This window comes from Salminus brasiliensis, chromosome 21 (assembly GCF_030463535.1).
Source record: "Salminus brasiliensis chromosome 21, fSalBra1.hap2, whole genome shotgun sequence".
Classification (NCBI taxonomy): domain Eukaryota; kingdom Metazoa; phylum Chordata; class Actinopteri; order Characiformes; family Bryconidae; genus Salminus; species Salminus brasiliensis.
In genome coordinates this window covers 30,523,303-30,538,718 of record NC_132898.1, presented here as the reverse complement: position 1 = coordinate 30,538,718, position 15,416 = coordinate 30,523,303, and the positions used below count along the sequence as shown (strand labels likewise).

Here is a 15,416-nt window from a genome sequence, read left to right as displayed (position 1 = left end):
TGTGTTATTTTGGATTTGGAAGGATCACATGATCTCTAAAGTCTGCCCCTGCACCACGAGGAGATCTGCATGAAAAGGCTACAGGCATGTTCACGTCATGTACTGATCTTCCTCACCGCTTTGTACTCCATGAGCTCCATCTGCAGACGGGCGATCTCGGCTCTCAGGGCATTGATCTGCTGGCTGGTCTTGTCCTGGTTCACCACCACCTTGTTCTTGATGTTGCGTGCCCGGTTGGCGTATTTCAGTGTGTTCAACGTCTCCATGAAGTCTCGGTCCGAGGGGCTGACGCAGGCGATCATCACTGTCCGACTAGAGGGAGACAAGATAAGAGGACAAGATAAGAGGAGATGAGAACAGAAGGACAAGAAGAGAAGAGACGAAATGAGATCAGACATGATGAGACAAAGAGAGAAGAGTAGAGAAGAGACGACAACAGAAGAGCAAAGACGAATTAAGAGGAGACAAGGAGAGCATAGAAGAGACAACAAGACATGAGATAAAAGAGTAGAAACAAAAGAAGAAGAGAAGAGAGGAGATGAGAACAGAAGGATAAGAAGAGATGAAAGAGAAGAGACGAGTAAGGAAGAAACAAGACAAGACGAAATGAGAAGATAGGAGAACAGACAAGACAATTAAAGAATAAACGAGAAGATAAGAGATGATAAGAGAACAGACGATGACCGAGGAAATGAGAACAAACAAAGAGATGAGATAAGAAGAGAACAAACTAAAAGATAAGAGAAGATAAGAAATGAAAAGAGAATAGATAATAGAGGAAACAAACGAAGATAAAAGAAGATAAGAACAGACGAGACAATAAAAGGAGAAATAAAAGAAATTATTCTTGTCTCCTTTTATTGTCGCATCTGTTCTCTTATCTTCTTTTAACTTCTTGATTGTACTCTTATCTCATCTTCTTGTTTTTTCTCATTTCTTCTCTTCTTTTAAGACACAAGAAGATAGGAAAAGAAAGAACAGACAATAAAAAAAGAGAAGAAACAAGAGGATAAGAGAACAGATGATAAAAGACAAAACAAAACATAAACAAATGAGAAGATTAGATAAGAAGATAACAATCTAGAAGATAAGAGATAAGACAAGGTGATGAAAGGAGAAAATATATGATAATGTTAACAAGGTTCTGCAGTGCCATCGTCTAACAAAAACAACACACCCATACACAAATATACCCTCTGAGTCATACACACACACACACACACACACACACACACACACACACACACACACACACACACACACACACACACACACACACACCACATTCTCTCACTGTGCCAGGACTATTTTGCATGCTTTGTGATCACGCTAACTGCTTGAAGGAGGATCTGTGTCTACAGGCCCTCATGTTTAATTCAGAAGAATTCCTCCTCACATCCCAAATCATAAACATGTGCATGTGGCCAGCCGGCTCTCGCTGCAGGCTAACTGACTGCAGCCTGGACACACACTCTCTCACACACACACAGCATGCATGCATTAACCTTCTCAAGAGTGGGAGAGAGAAACAATTCTTTCACTGTTCACAGTAATACAGTATGTGCATGCACTACCGTCCGCACTGCGTCAGAAACAAGACCTTGCCAAGTAGGCTTACATGTAAACAGCACACACTTAAAACCTGTTAAAGAGCCAAAACCTTTATTGACCCTTAATCTTACTGAAAATGCTGTTGCCGATACAGTCAGAGACCTTGTGACCTTGCGTCCCCTTTAACTCATTAAATTCAGCCCACAGAGTAGTGTGAATGTGCGCATGCCCACTTGACATGGCCACAGACAAACAACTTTATCAGCACTGGAGTTTTGCTAATGTGTGTTACTGTGTTTTCTATCAGTACGTATAAGAAGCTCTATTCAGAGTGGATCAGATAGGCATCATTATTTTTTAATCATTTGTATTAGATGAATCACTATCTGAAAAGACTACAATGCTGACTTTATTGGTGGATGCTCTGTAATAGCTTTTAGACCAGGGTAGACAACAGGGGCCAAAGTCCTGCCTAGTATGCTGGTTTCCCTACACTAGCAGACCTACTAAACCTGGCAATTAAACAGGAGAGTTGAATTAGGTGTGCTTGGGTTGGATAAGCCAAAAAAATGTGCAGGAAATTGCCCAGCCGGTCTAGCCAATCGTGCACAGATTCAGAACCGAATTCCAACCACTAAGGGCCTTTTTTACTGTGTTTTACACTTTCACTATACTAATATCACTATTCAGTCATGTGGGACAATTGTGAAACTGCATGAAAACTAAAGTGGTAAAATATTTAATATTAATATTAATAATAAGATCATTTTTAATATATTAAAAATATATATTTAAACATCTGGAGGTTTGATCCTCATGTGATCAACACTGAGAGATGGAGGTAATCTAACTAAACTCACACAACTGAAGACATGTCTTTAATCATCTTTTATAACATGTTTTCCTGTGAGAAAATGTTGGGGTTCAACCCTTGTTTGATGATCAGAACGTGGTAAGAGAGGATTCTGGAGGAGCTTGTCTTATTTAAACCTCAGACATTTTGTCTGGTCTGCTCTTGATGGTTGGAGTGGTGAAGATCACCATCATGGCCAGATCCAAAGAGCTCTCTGAGGCCTTCAGGTTGGAGATGCAGAGGAGTCTGGGAAATGTGTTTTAAAAGATCTCAGAACAGTTAGAAATCAGCTGTTCCACTGTCCATTATATTATTTACAAGTGCAACAACTGACCAACATGGCCAGATCAGGCCGTCCAAGCAAGTTCAGCCCAAAAGCAGAAGACACGATGACTAAAGAGGTCTCCAAAAATCTTAAGATGTCATCACGGGATCCACAGGCAGCTGAATATTTAGCTTTGTTAGATTAGGTTTTTAATGAAGGTCAAAAACTTTCCTTTAGTAATTAACAGAAGTGTTTAATAGCCTTTATCAGCTTTTTCTCATGCGTAAACCTGTATGTGTGTGTGTGTGTGTGTGTGTGTGTGTGTGTGTGTGTGTGTGTGTGTGTCTTACCTGTTCCCCCCCAGTGAGTCCTGTAGCAGTCGAGTGAGTTTGGAGTCTCTGTAAGGCACATGACCAGACTTCTTACTCTGATCCCCCAGCGCACTGATCACATTACCCAGGGCCAGCTGCAAAACACATACACACACACACACACACTTTGTCACTCACCCAGTCACACTCCATCACATCCCCTTCTCACTGTTACAGAAGTGAGATTAAGCTCTTTTAAATGGCCCCCACTTACCATTACATTAACCGAGTTACAGAAACAATGGCCTGCTCTGGCTCTGTTCCAAGCCAAAAAAAACCCCACTATGCTCTTATTAAGTGCTGCTTCACAATGCAATTACCTGCACCTTCACTGGCCCTGTCCGACAGCAGAGCTGGAGTAATGACTCCAACAGATCCCACAGCTGACCAAAGCATTGTCACATCACAAACCACAGGGAAGTGCTGAGTGCATCAGAAATCAGCTTAGCAATAATTAAGTACAAGAGACTCGAGCCACTAGAAGGACAAAGCCCTGACAAAGCAAGGCTGCTGCGTAATGACTAAAGCTGTGGTTCCAAAAATCAGATTTGCACAGCTTTCCCCTTCGATCAGCTAAAACAGAGCTCAGTTTGTTCCTTGTTGGAGCTGAAGGCTAATGTAGTGCACTCGCCAGTACTATGCTAACTGCAGGCCTACATTACCACAACATTGCTGGAAACTGTGTTGCCTTACATAGTCAAATAGACTCAGACAAATATTACAATGCACTTGCAGATCACGACACATGGTTTTGTAAAACTACATTGATTCTCAAACACAGTATTGATTATTAATGAATATTTTACATGTAGATTGGTGTCAGACAGTGGTTTATTTAGTGTTGTACAGTAGATAGCAGTGTTGTACTCTGTTGTCTTCAGATCCCACTATTATGATTGGACAAAAAGTCAAAAACTTTTCTTTTACTCAGATTTTATACAATTCTTTTTATATACTATTTTTCCCTGATTTATAAAAATTGTGATATATCGGCTTATAGTATTGCAATATACTGAATCATAACTCCTGTATCAGGATATGTAGCATATTGCCAAGTTTTTGCCAATACACAGCCCTCATGTGGTTTCTGACAGGATAGGACATGCTGATTTCCATTCAATCCTATAGCTAAAACAGTGCATGGCGCTCTCATTGCCTACAATTTTGCCTGTATTTTGACCACTTTTAGTTCCTATTTAACACAAACGCCACTGGAAGTGCTGGCATGTTGGGTAAGGAGGGGTAACATTTGCAACACTTGCAAGGGGAGTAACACTTTACTTGGTACTTGGGTAATGCTTCACTTGTTTACTTGTTGCATGTTACATCGGCTTTTTTAAGCATCATAGCAAAACAAGACAGCAAACTTGACTGAACAGTTCCATTGGAGAAAGCTGGAAAACCTGTGTTTAATATTTTGTCTGAACCAGAACTATCACGAGTGGGGTGCATACCAGGCCGCAGTTGATGGAGATGCCTTCTCGCGCTCGCTCTCCCGTGGCCCCTGTGCGCTTGAGCCGTTCCGATCCGGCCAAGTCCACAAAGTGGAATTTGGCCGTTAGGGTTTCATACTCAGGCTGGGAGATGGGACCATCAGCCACTCCGTTCACTTCTTCACTCACTGACCCGTTCGCCTTCGGACAGAAAGAAAAGAACAGGGGTAACACCTGAAGCAGGTGAGCAGAGCACAAAACGCTCAGCAAACAATCACCTCCTATTTATTACTTCTCAATCAATATCAGAATGTGCAATGCTGACACCACGCACTGAGGCACAGAGTGATTAGTGGAAGGAACCCAAGCCTGTTCCTTAATTAAAAGCCTGCCTGAACTTGTTACTGGCACTGAATTTTACAGCCTCCCAAAAAATACAGAAGAGCTCCGACAGCTCTGAAGGCGTAGAGAGAAGGGATATGTTCCAGTATGTGTTGCTGGTTAATAAGTAAGAAGTCTGGACTGTACCAGCTGGGGACACACTCTCATCTGACACAGGTGGATGGTGAAGATGGCGTGGGAGCGGGAACTCTGCGCGTTCATCTGAGTGCTGGCAGTGGTCCGGGACAGAGCGCCCAGCTTCAGACACTGTAGGAGCTGAGGGGGCAACACACAGGTGGGGTGAGGGTGAATACCAGTGCATGTGTGAACAAAAACAAGAACAAGAACAGGAAGCCTATGAATGTAGGGGGGAGGGGGTCGTGCCCAAGCCCTCATCTCCAGATTTGGCATTAAAAACACCACTCCTTTACAGCAAAAGTCACAAAAATTTGACACAAGCTTTTTTTTAGTACAGCAATTAGACAAAAGGGGTGCAGGCCATTCTGATCAGAGCACTGATCCTTAAACTCCAATTCACCTAAATAATGCTAATGCTGTGTTTACACGAGGCTGTATTTACATGTTTCTTCAGTCACTTGGTAATCCGATAGACAGCATCTAAGTGGTGGTCAGAAGTGGGATTTACGTTTTGACAGAATGTCATTTTCACCACCACCACCACCACCACCATGCTTCACAGTTGGTATGAGGTTCTTAATTTGACAGCAGTGTTAGTTCGTTTCATCTAGGTGCTCCAGAATTCATCTAGTTTCTTGTCAAACCTGAGACGAGCCTTAATACACTTCCTGCCTAGCAGCAGTTTCTGCTGTGCTATTCTGCAATGGACCCCATTTTAGATATGCATATTTGATGCACTGCACACCACAGACATGAAAGAAGCATCAAACCAAAGCATCCTGCCACACTCTGATCTGTATGAATCATCAAATCATCAAATTCATAACCAATCTGTATTCACAGCGCTGCACAGCCGCTCTCAGTCAGTCAGTCAGTCACTCACTCACAAACCACAGATATCTGACCTCTTCCTCAGAGCTGACCAGGCGTGAGGTCACTCCTGAGGTGTAGATGCCTCCAGTGCTATCTTCATGAATCTTGATGTTGGACTTCCTGCCTCGGGCCTCGGGATCGCGTGTGTTGTCAAACAGGTCCAGGATCTCCTCATTATAGAGCTGCAAGACAAATACACATGCACTGTGACTCTCTGCTGCCCAATGGTCAAAAAGTCAAAAGGCCAGAGAGAGCTGAGTCATAGAGACCACACAGACAGCTAAAGGGGATCATGATCCTGATCATGATAAATATTGATAACCACACTGACCTCAGCTGAACACACACACACACACACACACACACACAAGCATATGTGAGTGTGTGTTAGACAGAAAAACGACACTGGAATGGGTCATTTCTTTTTGTTCACTGAATAAGGAAGTTAAAGAAAGACAAGACAGAGGTGGAATTAAAAATTCAGACACATGAAAAGGCAGATGTCGCCAGGCTGACCGCGCCAAGCCACAAGACTTAGACACTGGGGGCTACTCTAATAGAATCAGGGGCGTATTACGGACCCATTAAGACTCACTATGGGGAGAGCCTCATTCATTTACAGCAACAGAAACGCTTTAGAAAAATAAATGTCCCCAGATGCATCCCGAGACAGACAGTCTCAGAGAGGCGGGGCCCTGCTGCACTGCGCCCATCACCCGAGCCTTACATGAGCGGAGGGGAGTGTGAACGGCAGTGTCCGGCAACCGTGAGTGTGTGCTGTCAGGACAGATGACTAATAGGAAGCCGAAGACGGACTTCCCTGGGCTTTTCCTCTCAGTCTGTCATCACTCTTTTTGTATCACTCGCTCCATCCTTTTCAATTATGCTCTCATCCCATCTCACTACAGCCAGCTCCCTCAGACATGATCATCACCCTACCCAATCGGGTAGGCGGGGTTAAATTGGGCTATAATCCAGACAGGAGCTAACGCGACCCCCAGCCATCTGCTTCCATTAGCTTTATCAGCATTTCTACTTTGTTATACATGCATGCATAGTTAATGCAATCAAATAATAACCGCTACGTGCTGCACATGGGGAAGATAATAAGCAAATGAAAGCACCTACAGGCCCAGACAGAGCTGTAGCTCCATGACCAACACCTCTCTGGTGGTGGTGGGGGGGGCTTTTTTTTTTAAGTTTGCCAGAGGCAGAGGCTGTTTACACCTTGTAAACAAAGCCAGGTGTAAACACGTTCAGGATGCATTGTGACCAGACTACAATCAGATCACTCAAACCATATTCGGGGTTGACAAGTACATATTATCATTTCATAATTCATAAGTGTGACTGGCTTTAAGTGAGTGATATTTACACTGTGAAGAGACATGGACCGGTTTCTACTGTGGATGAGTGTCTCACCTCCAGGAACTGAGCGCTGACTTTGAACTCAGGTGGGTGCGCTCTGCGCTCCTCAGCCTCCAGCCGCCGCCGCTGAATGCCCTGGAAGAGCTGACGCACAGCACGCGGGATGATGCCCTGTTCTTCCTCGCCTACACTCACGTCAAAGCCCGTGCCCATGGTATACGTCTTCCCCGAGCCCGTCTGCAGCCAAGAGAGAAAGGCACCACACAAGAACATACAGACTCAAAAACAGTGACCAAAACAAGGCTTTCATGCTCACTAAAAAATCTAATTAACAAATAGTATTTTAATTTTTTATTTTATTACATTTCTCGAAACAATTACTGATATTCAAGAATAGCTGCATCTCTCAGGATCGGGTCCTTAAGGACCTTGGGTCATTGAAACAGCTAGAAACCAGTTAGGAAGTTATAGCCTAGTTCTATTATCCTTATAGGGCAATTCCACCAATTTCACCAAACAATTCTGGATAATTAACATAGGTAACTGTTCTCATTCAAAGGGGTTTAATGCAAAATGCTCCATTCTACAGAAACATAGCCAGCCAGAATTGTTCGCAGTGGTGTTGATGGAGACATTAAGGTTTAGAGTCTCTAAAAAGCCCCTCACTGAGAACAATTACACAAAAGGGCTTAAATTACATTGCCTGTTGCTTGAGATATCCGTTGAGATAAGCTCTCAAAAGGCCTCTCAAAAGAAATCTGAATCTGTAAGCTTCCTCTACAATTACCCATTTTACTCCAAAACACTTTAAATGACTGTTTTTATCTTGATAAAAAAAATCAGTGGAATTTACTTTTAACTGCTAACATTAATAATGTATACTGATAACAACAGTGTCTAAAAACTCTGCGACTACAAACATTCAAACTGTAAAGCTAGATAACACTAATAAATTAGACTATTAACAGCTATTAATAATAGGAAAATACTGCTCTGCCAATCAGACTAAGGCTAAAGGCTGAGGTTGTACTTGCTGTGAAAACACTAAACACATAGTAAGTGTCCTGCACTGTACATACGGAAGTGTAAATACTGGCCACCATGCCCATTAACACGACACAAGGACAGAATCATGAACAGTACGTCTCACACAAAGCAGATTCACCAAAAGGTTCAGTAACCCAAAGAGCTGCACTTTTAAAAACCTGAAGGTGTTTAAAGCTTAAGAGAGCTGTGTGCGATTCCCTAATGTCTCTTATTCGACTGACCTTTAGAGCCCACACAGCAACAACACACTGGATGATCGAATATAGGCCAGGCAATTAATCCCGACTGCTTTCCAACAGAGACTGTGCGGAGGAAGTGGAGTGTGTGATGTATCGCCTGAGAGGCCTGTGGTCGCAGGAGAGGCCTGCAGTCTACACACAAAGACATTCAGCACAGCCATCACATCATATCTGCCATTTAATGAGATCGGCCGTGGGGTCAATGCGGCTTTTGCTTCGGCCTCTTTCACAGAACTAATCGTGGGGGAAATATGGGTCTACTATAGTGAGAAAACTAGTAGTAAGCATTTAGAAAAGGCTATGTTCTCCGAAGGGCATCGCATGGGATAGGATGTCCCATAGAATGTCATTTTTCCTGTGGATTAAAACAGCTGTGGATTGTGGGCTCTGCGATGTGGGTAATGGTACTGGCACTGTGTGTGTGGACCCCACCTGGCCATAGGCAAAGACTGTGGCGTTATATCCATCGAAGCAGCCTTCGATGAGCTTGTGGACGCAAGAGCCATAGATCTGCTGCTGATGGGCGTCTATGTCGAACACAAAGTCGTATGTGAAGGCCTTGTCTTTACCCAGCAGGACCTGGGGCTCTCCTGGGGTCACTGAGGTGCAGATGTGGCAGCCCTCGATCTTCTCCTTTGCCATCTGAGGCCGAATCCTGTAAGAAATAAGCATACATGATATTCACAGTTGCTGGGGACAGTAAACCTCTATGAAATGGTAACTTGATGAAGATGTTCTTAGACCACTGAAGTCAAACAGATATTAACTGATCCAGATGTTCTCTAGCTGAGCATGTGGTCAGATACTTTAGAGTCCTTATCACTTAATTATATTAAACCATGGATGGCCCGATCAGGTTATTCTGCCCCCCTCCGATCTGAATCAGCCAATTTCTGATCTGACCTTTCCATTTTTAGTATCAGTTTCTATAATCAGACATTCTGGACTGATTGATTTCGTTCAGTCAAGACTTTTCTTAAAATCACTGTTTTATAGTGTTTAATATCTTATAATCCCGTCCGACTCTCCTCCCTGACCAATCAGCTCCTTTACAACACTGCAGTCTAATCACTTGAGTGTGTGTGTAGTGGGACACACTCTGGACTGGTTGTTTGTCTACTAGTGTAAAATAACTGGTTTATAGTGGGTGAATGTGCTGTGTGTGATTGGGTTTCTATAGCGTGCGTGTGTGTTAGCATTAGCGTTAGCCTCCACTTGGTTCTGGGCTCTGAAAGGTGAGTGAGTTTTATAAAGGTTCAGATATTATGGTCTGTTTTTATGTTCTACTATAAAATGGTGCTTTGAGGACACCCAATGACCCAATGCCTGAATTGGAAAGGGACATCTTGCCACTTGGGATCACTGATTTAAAATTATGCAATGGTAAATTACAATTTTGCTGCAACTGCAGGCATTAAAAAATAAAATTAAATGAAAACTAGAAACAGGTACTGCTAGATGTTGGTCACATAGAAAAGTTCATGGTGCAAAATTCAAGGTGCTTTGACGCATTTTTTGTATGCATCTTCTGTATCGGTTATCTCCTTTTTGTTCTACATGACAGCACAGGGTGCTTGGACCCCGATGATTGCCAATGGCAATGTAATTCAGTGACAATCCACAGAAATCAACACACTGTCATCAATTTCAGAAGAAAACTAAATGGAAGACGGCTGTCTTGGTTCCTAACAATGATTCCTTCTCAGGATTCTGTTGGTCAGATCTCCCACCACCACCACCACCACCACCCCCTTCCCAAAATATAAAAATGAATAGAAATAAAGCCCCAAAAAGTATTTTCTTATGACAGCAATGCCATGCACTCATTATTACTAAGAAGTGTACTAAAGTAAGGCCAAATGCCCTCAGACAGAACGGTTTTAAAACAAGAAGGGAATATTAGGACCAACAAGACCCCAAGCTAATAAATGGCTCATTCATTAACTCAATTAGGAGAATAACTTTAATGAGTCGACATCTAATAGCATATTTTTAAGTCTCATCAGTTACTTACAGTAACTTTAAGCTTAACCTCTGGCATAACTGGAGAGAGAATAGTGATAATAATGTAAATGTAAATGTAAATAATAAGGAACACTTGTCACAGAGGTGACCTCTAATAACCTTATTAATGTGATGTGTGAGTTTGAGCACTGCGATTCTTTAATTATTATTTTTTGGGATGGTTTCGGTGGCAGAGCTCTGGAGCCCCCCCGGTGAGGGTAATAAGCTTCTCTGTGTGATGAGGCCAGGAAGAGCAGATTTAGACACAGCTCCAGCCCCCTCCGCTCCAAACTGAGCACCCGGCCCCCCACAGAGCACTGCAGAGATCTGTCGACTACAGCTGAGCCACACACACACACACACAAACACACACACACACACACACACACACACACACACACACAAACACACAAAAAAATCTGTTTCCTGCTGGATACAAGCCTGATTTCTACTGCACACCTTATTCCTGTTGTATTTAGAGTTTAGGAGAGTCTGCTTTTATATTTAAATTAACAGCTTCAATTGAAAATAGTACATTCTAAAGCAAGTAAGGTTTTTAATTTTTCTTCCCTGCCCACAAACCCTCACAAAAAAGAGGGGGAAGGGAATAATAAATAAATAAATAAATAAATAAATAAATAAATACAATTAAAAAAAAAAAAACACTCTGTCACTTTTAATGGTCCAAAAATGGACCAAAATCCAATGCCATTTTAAAAATTGAGCCGCAGAATTAAAGCCTTCTCATTTTTAAAGAAGCAATGCTGGACTGGTATCAGCCAATATTTAAGAAAAATTTGGAAAAAGCTCACAGTAAAGCAGCATCTACGTCACACATACAATCTCCATTTTTGTTGTTTATTTAAATTTTAATCTGGCAATTGTTTTTATCTTGATTAAAAATCTTATCTGTCCAATAGAAATGCTCTAAAACGACCTGGAAGTAAAATCTTTTTACACTGACTTCCATTGAAAGACACAAGGTTTTTGCGTGATGGCGTTGATATACCTTACAAAGAGTCAATACAAAGAACTTTTGTCACCACAGACACTCCAAACCCCTCCCCCAACCCTGCTGACTATAGCGGTTTCTAGCCCAGGTCCGCCTGCATGTAAAGAGCTACCAGCGGTCCTCAAAGAAGCAGTGCATTTCCATTACAAGTCCCATACGTTCCTCTAAGGTCGTTTAAGAAGCTACTAAAGATACCTCGGCATAATAAAGTGGTCAAGATGGAGGCTATTAAGGTCTGTACATATGATCTGCTGTATTAGCTTCATTAAAGCCAATGCTATTAGACAGAGTCCTAGCTTTTGTTCGTATGAGTGGAGGATCAGTAATGTGTGAATATTGCATTGACAGCATCTTTGCTTTACGGGGCTGTAAATGGAAGGGAGTGGAGGCCCATTGGACCCTGCTGAGAAACAACCTGACTGTACACACACACAGAGAGAGGTCGGGTAAGCAGCTTTAGTGCCATCAAAGACGCTGAATGTAAGTGTGTATTTCACCTAAAACCATACGTATACACAATGGAGGTCAATTGGAACTCTTGTTTCACAAACAGCTATTAGCCCTTCGGTTTCAGTGCTGAAATTGATTTATAGAGTAGCTTGAGAGATGCTCAAATTGACCCGCTGTGACAGGAAACGAGGCAACCATGAATAATCAATTTGCACAAGCACACACACACACACACCCTTAGCATCCCCCCAACAGTAGGCCAGCTTCATCCCGCTTCACACCCCCACACACATCCTTAGTCTCTTTTCCACCCTCCTTTCCACAGGCTCATCTGGCATCCAGCCTGTCAATCACACTGCCCTCACCATCAGAAAGGCTGAAAACTGAAGCGCATTGATTAGGACCACAAACAGCCCTCACATCACACACTTCAGCCACCAAGAATAACCTTCATTCACAAAGCTCAGATTTAGCACCATCTACTCTCTGAATCTTCGTCTCTACTAGAGCTGTCACAATTAGAGAGATTAGTGGTCTACCGGTCAAGATTAAGGGTCACTGGTCTAGTGGTCAGTGACCTAGAATGGAAAAACTGCATTTTCCTGGGTGTAGTGAATAATGAGAGTCCAGTAAATGAATACTGCTGTGTTCTCCTACAAAAGCAATAACAAAACTAGTAAAACAGAGCTGTGATCAATTCCAAAATCCCCAAAAGTGTGACATGACAGTTCTCTTGCTTAAAAATTACAATAAGTAAGCAGAGGAAGCCCTGGAGTTGAACCTGAAGGGAGAGGCCCAAGCACTGGCTAGGGAAAAGCCAGTAAAGCTGCAGGTGCTAGACTAAAAGCTAACCTGAGAATTTCCCCACTGCAGGACTAATAAAGGATTATCTTCTCTTATTATCTTATCTTAACCTAACCAGATCCTATTACATCTCTTCTGCTAACGAACCACACACCATACACGGGAGGACACCAAGAGGATCCAGCGAGGACTCAGACAGGACATTAACACTATTTGTTAGGCTAGGCTAGGCTAGGCAGCTGTCTATAGGTAACCAGCCACTATTTCCAGAGCTTAGCTTCTATCTTTTATTCCACACGATACCGCCATAAAAAGAAAATCAGCCCGTTTCACTCTGTGGCCGAATAACAGGGTGGTAAATAGGCTTGTCAACAGTATCTGAGCTTTTCTAACCCTGACCAAAGTCACACGCCCACTATTTATTCATCAAAGAACACCATAACATACTGAATATATGCATTTTATGGGTAGCTAGTCCTGACAGCAAGCTAAAAATAATTGTGACAGTCTAAAGACCAGATTGAGGATCATGGTTGTAGATTATGTATATAGACTGCCCCTGCTACGACCAATTTTACTATAAAATAATAATAATAAAGTGGCTGGTGTGGCACAATCGATGACATCACTGCTTGTCAGTGAGACTGGGGTTCAATTCCCGTTCTGGGTGACTATGCTGCACTACACTACAATAAAAGTCCTCGTGCAAGACTCCTAACACTACGTTGGCCTGCCTTGATTATAAGAGAGACCTTGTAAGTCACTCTGGATAAGAGCGTCCACTAAAGGCCGTAAATGTCAGTGGTATGATCAGTAATCAGGACGCAAGCTCTTAAGGTCAAACCGTGACCTCAGTGAGCAATACTGAATCTTGCAGAACCTTTCAAAGTTGCTCAAGCTCAGTGCGTAAATGGGTGCGTCCATCAGGCTTACTGTATGAGAGACTTTGATTTAACTGTGCTTTATATTCATGCAAACTGATCATACTAATAAATTAATCAAACGTAAGCAACTGTGGCAGCAATAATTGCCAAACTGGTCTCAGATCAGCATGGAACAACAACAGCTTCCCACACCTCCTGATTCTAATCAGTTTATCTAGAGATGGAGGTAATTGGCAGCATCCAGGCACCAGGGATAGGTCTTAAAAAACTTGTTTCCAACATCTCTGTCTAACTTTTGCTGATTGCAGTAAACTCCCAGAGGGCGAAGCGTGATAATGGGGCTGATTAAAAATGTTATCATTATCAATCTGTAATTATTCATGAGGATTTAATTTCCAAACATAAACAGCATCTTTAGATGAGCCTGAGTTAACACATTATACTGTGCGTGTGTGCGTGTGTGTGTGTGTATGTGTGTGTGTACATGTCTGTCTCTCTCTCAGGAACTGAAAGTCTTCTGGAACAGGAGCCCACATGTAGGCCTCTGAAGCCAATTTAATATGTAAAGTGATCAATCACCAAACAGCAGAACAAACGACATCCATAATGAAAGTCAGACAGCAAACACACTCAGCACATCTGTCCTGCTGCCTGGGCGTGATGACATGCACGTCTGTGCTTCATTGTGTGTGTGTGTGTGTGTGTGTGAGGAAATAAAAGCCAGTGTGTCATCACTTCAATCCTTTTGCATTTCCGGTCTGCAGACTGCTGCTTTTCACCACTTCCTCATATCAGGATCTTCCTGCCCAAACTACTATACGCAGTATTAGAAAGGGTAAAGCAGACGCTTAGGAGACACGAGATGCCCTTCGAGTTGCACCTTAGAGCGTGGTTCAGGTTTAAGGTCACAGAGTTCAAAAGAATGAAGTAAGAATCGGACCCAACCGATATGTAATTTTGATACTGCTGAAAGTTCTGCTAAATTAGTGATCTACCTTTCTGCAGAAGAGCAGTGTTTAGGCAACACTGGGCAACTGCGCTAACAAACGAAAAATTACATAATGTTGCAATAAAGAACGGACCATCTGCATGTGTTACTACAAAGGGAGCAGAATTAGGGCACAATATTGATAAAATCGTTTATCATGATATTTTGACATACAAAGACAAAGGCTGCGTCCCAATTGCAAACTACACACCAATTTCATAAGGGATTCAGTTCTATTCAGCTTTGCCATAATCAATACAGGGTTGTACAGAACTGCCAAATACTGTAGGGCTAAGTGCAGAATAGGAAGGACAGGACAATAGACAAAACACGAGACAGGTTGCATAGACAATAGGTACAAAGACAATAAATACAATAATACAATGTGTGCATAAAGGCTGGTTTATTAAGGTCCAGACTAAGTTGCTATACTAACAGTAAAATGGAATAAATATGCGGACCAGCGCTGTGTTGTGATGTAAAAGAAGAGTAAAATAGGGAGCAGTCGTTTACATACAATATACTACATAGAGTACATTCACACACTATATACTACATTATATACACACACACACTATACTAAAGTATATATAACCTGTTTTGTACTAACAGGAGGTGATAAAGCGTTGCAGTACCAACATACACCACTGTAAGTTCTGCAGCCGCTGCACTTGCATTGTTATCTGCCTTTTTTTTTCTAATAACGGTTCCAGATGCGAGTTGCTTCCCCCTTTTCATTTTGCACTGCACTGTGG

The 15,416-nt window shown here is 42.3% G+C and overlaps 1 protein-coding gene across 5 annotated transcripts in view; it reads right to left on the bottom strand.

The window, feature by feature from the left end:
- The window catches only part of kif21b (kinesin family member 21B), an 85,770-nt gene that overhangs the window by 44,274 nt on the left and 26,080 nt on the right, over positions 1-15,416 (bottom strand). For all 5 annotated transcript variants that reach the window (XM_072665392.1, XM_072665391.1, XM_072665394.1 and 2 more), the window contains exons 2-8: positions 8,952-9,174; positions 7,288-7,470; positions 5,898-6,047; positions 5,002-5,130; positions 4,495-4,674; positions 3,020-3,135; positions 117-312 (exon numbers count right to left, since the gene is read on the bottom strand). In XM_072665392.1, coding sequence (XP_072521493.1) covers positions 117-312; positions 3,020-3,135; positions 4,495-4,674; positions 5,002-5,130; positions 5,898-6,047; positions 7,288-7,470; positions 8,952-9,174 — 1,177 coding nt within the window. The remainder of the gene's footprint in view (positions 1-116; positions 313-3,019; positions 3,136-4,494; positions 4,675-5,001; positions 5,131-5,897; positions 6,048-7,287; positions 7,471-8,951; positions 9,175-15,416) is intronic.